Source organism: Phalaenopsis equestris, unplaced genomic scaffold (genome assembly GCF_001263595.1).
Source record: "Phalaenopsis equestris unplaced genomic scaffold, ASM126359v1 Scaffold000123, whole genome shotgun sequence".
NCBI classification, from domain to species: domain Eukaryota; kingdom Viridiplantae; phylum Streptophyta; class Magnoliopsida; order Asparagales; family Orchidaceae; genus Phalaenopsis; species Phalaenopsis equestris.
Window position 1 is genome coordinate 2,861,740 of NW_018164565.1, and position 5,846 is coordinate 2,867,585.

Consider the following 5,846-nt stretch of genomic DNA (forward strand, 5'->3'; position numbering starts at 1 on the left):
TGATAATTTTAATATTTACTAGGTCACAGTTGAACCCCTGGTTTAACCCAACTCCTAGTTGAACCATTAAACATTGAATTTCTTCTTCACCTCATTCAATAAACGATTTGATTTTCACAAACTTACCTAACCTCCCCCCAACCATGATTCAAATAAAGACACATCCATCTAAAAAAAAAAAAACAATAAAAATTTTAACAAAATTAATTTTTTTTTTCCAAATAAAATTATTCAGCGCCCACTAAAAACTCTCCATGTAAGAACTCAGAAGAAAAACCTCATTAAGATTCGTGTCCCATATCTTAACCCTTCTTCTATTGGAAACTAAATTTCCTCAAATAAAAATAAAAATTAAAAAAAAAAAAAAAAAAAGAAAAATACAAATTAGCCCGACAATGCTAAAATTAACCCTAATCCCTAAATCCATTCATCAGAAACCTCGCCGCCGCTGATCAAAAACTCATCTTCCACCTCCTCCGCCGCCCCCTTGTTAGAAACCGGTAACAAAAACTGCTGCTGCTCCTGAATCTCCTTCTGCCGGCGAAGCTCAAGAACCTTCCTGTGCGAGTTCGAATGCTTCGAGAGCACAAAAGTGGGACTCAACGCCGGCCGATACTCCGGCACGAGTCTGCCGGACTTGAACCTCACCCCGCAGGCATTACATAGCGTTTTCGGCCCCATCGGACCCGCTCGCCACTGCGGCGTTTTATCCGTCTCACAGTGAAGGCATCTCCGGCCGTCGGAGGACGGCGACAGAGCCGCCAGAGATGGGCGCTTGTTCTTCTTCGTGGCGGTTTTAGAGAGGAGGCGGAGGCGTGAGGACCAGTCGCAGGGAGCGGATCGGGAGCGCTTGCTGCGGGCTTTGCCGGGGAGCGGAGCCTCCACCGCGAACGGCGGCAGATCGTCGGAGGCGGTGAAGGGGCAAGTGTTTGCGTGTGCTGGGGGGGAGGAGGCGGATTTGAGGCCGGAGATGAGGTGGTGCTTGTGGAGCTCTTCGGTTGAGAAGGAATCCTCGACGAAGTTTGAGAGCCATTCCAGCTCTGCTTCTTCTTCATGCTGACAAAATAAATAATAAGTCCTACGAATTATTATTTTTTATATAGTTTGTTTTTCAATGTAAATGATTTAATAATATAAATACATGATAAAAATAAATAAAATTTATATATAATAATAATAATAAAAAGAATATAAAATGTGATTAAAATGTTTATAAGTATTGTAATTTTAAAGTTTTTAAATTATTTAATTTACATATGTTATATTTTTTATTATAAATTATATCATAGCTTGTATATTAAATATGTTATATAGCTTATAATAAGTATATATTTTGTAGTAAATATAGATTATAATAACTGATAAGAATATAAAGTTTATATTTAAAATATTTCTACTATATTTGTTTATCGGATAGCCCATTTAATAATCTGAAAGCCCAATTCTTCGTATTATAGCCCAATTAAGGTTTCCATATATTCAAAATGTTTTTAGCCATACATCATTAGAGAGAGCATATTGAGAAATGAACATGCTAAGAATTAGCTTAACCCAAGCACATATTAATAAGATTTAAAAGTTCTTGAATTTATGGCTATAAGTTTAGCTTAATATAATTTATAAATTAAAAGTAAATAAAAAAAGTAAAATCATTGAATTGAGAATTAAAGATGATTTTATTTAGACCGATTGATTTTATATAATTGAGACTAGTTTGTCGTTTTACAGGCCAAACTAATGGTTCAATCAGGTTTTTTCCAGTTTAATGCAGAAAGGAGTTCAAAGGCAAACCAAACGTACCATATTCTTGGTTCATACAGCTGAACTGGCATATTCGATCTTATTTTCAAGAACTTGCTTTCAATTATTTGAACTCTCATGTAGCAACGACTTCAAATATTCCTTTTTTTAGTCACAGCACGTTGCCCATAACAATTGAATCCACCATAAATTTTGAATATTTTTCATGATTATTATTTGGATCATTACTCAATGACTATTCCATCATAAAAATAGTCATGCTGAATCTACCAAAAAATTTGAATGTTTTTCTAAGGATTTTGGTTAGAGCTTTACTCAGTAATCGTTACCCACTATGAAAAGAATGTTAAATCAAATTTAGTAAAGAGTGAGGATTGACTAACCCTTTATGAGATGCATCATATGCTCATACAATCGTATTCAAAATCGTGAAAGCCTTGTTCATCTCAAACTAAGATTGCTTTTTCAAAAATCACTTCTAAGATATTGCCTAGAGATTACATGTTGTACGCATGCATAGAGATCATATCTTCTTATAAGTTCTTTATGTAAATTCTTCCATTTGTATGAAACTTCAAAAAAAGAAAAGTTTTTTCAGATCTCTTTAAACTTCAGGCACTCTTACAACGTCAATGTGTATATCCACTCCACATTGCAATCTCTTGAACACATGGTGTGATGTATAGCAACTAAATTGAAGTTTGGAGCATCAAACTTGGTGTTCTTAACTTCAAGCAAAGGGGAGTTTCTTTGATTGCCACCTAGGTAATTAATGGTAGAAAAATGCTTTTAAAAAGTGAAGAGTTTAATCATTTATTGGATGTCCATCATTTTCTTTTCTAATTTAGGTTAGTTGGCATTAATAGAGGTCACGCTTAATAGGATGATTTATTAATGAAAACTTTTCAACTGTATAGGCAACATGTGTTAATTAGGTAGTAAATGCAATGCGACCACTCAAAGAGTGATCATTAAAGTTATTTATAGAAGTATGGCCAATATTGATGGCTTAAATAATGATGTTAAATAAAGATATGCTAACAATATAGTTAAGAATGGCATATCCAAGAATGTATTATAAGTTCTGAAAAAGATAGCTCGAGTGTAAGTTAGTATATAATGAAGGTCTTAAAAATGATGATAGTGACATAAGCTAGGTCATAATGCATGCTAGGTTACAACCTAAGTTTTGAAGGAGACAAATGTGGTACAAGTGAGGCTAATGGTCGGGGTATTTATGGAGGGAGTCATGGTTAAATCAAGATAGCAATGTAGACCTAGAAGATGATTACTATACTACAAAAAAATGAGGTGCATGTGTAGAATAAGATAATTGTGTCATAATCCAAATTGTAGTGATATTGGAAACGATGTCTAAGATGAAAATGAGAATGTGATGTATACCTTGAGATGGTTGATTGTGATGCAATTGAGGTTTCTGCATAGATCTAGAAGTGATGATTGTATTGTGAGTACAACAACAACACAATGATCAAAAGGATAAGATAATTATGGAACAAGTGAGGATGAGACATATATCTAGAGCGTAGATATTTAATGTCAATGATTAACTCAACTATATGTTCACGAAGAACACAACTTGATGAATGATTCAATTTTGTATTAATAAATAATACAATACTTGGTGCATCTATTGATTGTAATGGGAAAACATATATCATTCAACCATAATGTGCATTGAATATTGACATGAAGACTCCTTAGAGATTATAGTTCGGTTATTATTCAATCTTGTTTTCTTCTTATAGATGTGCAATGATGTGTTTTTATGATGTTTTTCTCATGATTGATGAGTAGAAGGACAAAAGAAATTGAAGTCTTGGTTCTAAATATTGATCAACAAGAGAAAGTGGACTTCTTAATGATGGAACCAAACTATGATATGCAAGAAATAAAGTAAAAAAGTAATAGAGATGTTGATCATTTCAGTTATGGACATTCGCTTATATAATAAAATGTGAGTAAAAGAACATTTTTTTATTGCAAAAGCTAGAAAAAAATTGTGAGTTTTAACTTCGTTTAAATAGATTCTTTAATAACGAATTATGATTTATGAAAGGTCTTTCTTAACTTATAGAAGCATGCTATTGCTACTATTTTTGATTTTGGTAACATAATTAGGGCTGTAAACGAGTCGACCTTGAGCGAGCTCATGCTTGGCTTGTGTTCGGCTCGTTCGAAATTGTTCGTGTTCGAAATCGACTAGTGTTCGAAAACGGATCGTGAACAGTGTGTTTGTGTTCGGCTCGATTTAAATATTCGTGTTTGTGTTCGGCTCGTGTTTGACTCGAAATTGGTTCGTTAAAATTAAACTGAAAAAATAGATGTTGAGTGTTGATTCAAACCTAAACTAAATGTATGTAAAACAAGGCGCATAACCACATTACTACAAGAGTAGCTACGATTTAAACTTAAATATAAATATATATAATATATTATTATATAAATAATATGTGTACTATATTATTTATATAAATTATGCTACACAATGTTGCAAATGCGTGCCACCATGCTTTTCATACATAACATGTTTAAATAATTTGTATTTCAATTAATTACAAATGGATTAGATCAAGAGCTATCATGATAAAAAATGATCAGATAATCCCACTATTGGTTGATCGGATTGATCCAACCATCCTGCATATATATGTATGTATGTATGTATGTATGTATGCATGTATGTTTAAATAATGATATTTTTGCAAATGAAAGATTTAGATTGGTGGTATAAATGTAAAAAGTAAAGTTTAGGCAATGAACATGTGCTGCTGATTTTAAAAATTATTATCATGTAGTGTCGTTCAAGCTAATAAAAGTGAATGTGGTGAGTTTTCTTATAGTTTTTAGGAACGTAGCATCTAAGCATAATTTATTAGAAATTAATAATGTTAGCCTCTATTTAACATTATAATTTAAATATGAGAATATGATCATGTGAAATCATTATATTCATTATTATTATTTCAATTTCTTCTCAATGAAAGCATATTAAATTATATTTTTCAGCATAAATAATTTTAATAAAAATCAGGCATCCCTAACTGTTCATGAAACTCATTTTTAGCCTAAAACCCTTTTTTTTATTAATATATTTTCATTTGAATTTCAATTCAATGATTCCAAACCCGCGCTAGATGATAAGTTCAAATAATTCTATGGGCCCGTTTGGGGCAGTTTATTTGATGCGGTGGTGTTTTGAAAATGTACCTAACATGTTTAGGTAAATTGTGTTTTGGCAGTTTATGCATTTTCAAAATGTTAAAAATAATGTTTTCAAGTCGTACCTATCTAGGTGAAGTGAGAGCTTTCTGGGTGCGGTCTGACTTTTTCAAAAAAAATAAAAATTTATAATGGTGATCGCATCTAGCATATCAGCAGATTGTTCAATAAGCTACAGCTGCCCCAAACAGACCCTAAATATATATATAAAGTTTTGAATGCATTCAGAAACTTCTAGAAAAGCGAACGGATGAACCGCCGCTCTAATTACACCAACGGTTTTAAAATTTGAAAAGTTTTTTATTTAATGAAGTAAATAAATAATAATGAGGAAAATGAAATTACCGGCTCACAGAGCTCGCCGGAGAGTCCGACATCGGCGAGGCTCCGGTAAACGAGTTCATCAGAGAAGCGAGTCTGCGAACCACCGCCGGAAAATGAATTAGCACAGCTATCGGCGGAGCAGTTACCTCCCGTCTCCTCCGATCGTCCGTCTTCCTCGGCGGCCATCATCTCCGTATCTTCTTCCTCCTCGCCGGATAAATCCAGCAGCTCTTCGACGAGAAAAGGGTCTCCACCCGCTTTCCCCTGCTTCTCCGGAGACATCAGTGCGGTTCCCGCACGGCAATTGCTTTCCATTTCCCGATCAAAGTTAGGGTTCCGGCTTTCAAAACTCCGGAGAGGAGGGGAGGGTTCGTTCGCCGGAGAGAAAATGAAGACGGATAGGCTCATTTGCGTTCTGCAGCTGTAGATGGTAAAAGCGCGACCGAACAAAGTGGCGGGTACAGAGTAAATAAATAAACGAGCATTATTTGCATCTCTCTGACATTTATATATATATA

The 5,846-nt window shown here is 34.1% G+C and overlaps 1 protein-coding gene across 1 annotated transcript; it reads right to left on the reverse strand.

Moving 5' to 3' along the window:
• Positions 1–400: 400 nt before the first annotated feature.
• Positions 401–5,762, reverse strand: LOC110021200 (GATA transcription factor 9-like). Its single transcript, XM_020719606.1, has 2 exons — positions 5,350–5,762; positions 401–1,056 (listed from the first exon to the last, which is right to left on the reverse strand). Exons 1-2 carry the CDS (start codon positions 5,734–5,736, stop codon positions 418–420), a joined length of 1,026 nt encoding a protein of 341 aa, XP_020575265.1. The 5' UTR covers positions 5,737–5,762; the 3' UTR covers positions 401–417.
• Between the last annotated feature and the right edge of the window lie 84 nt (positions 5,763–5,846).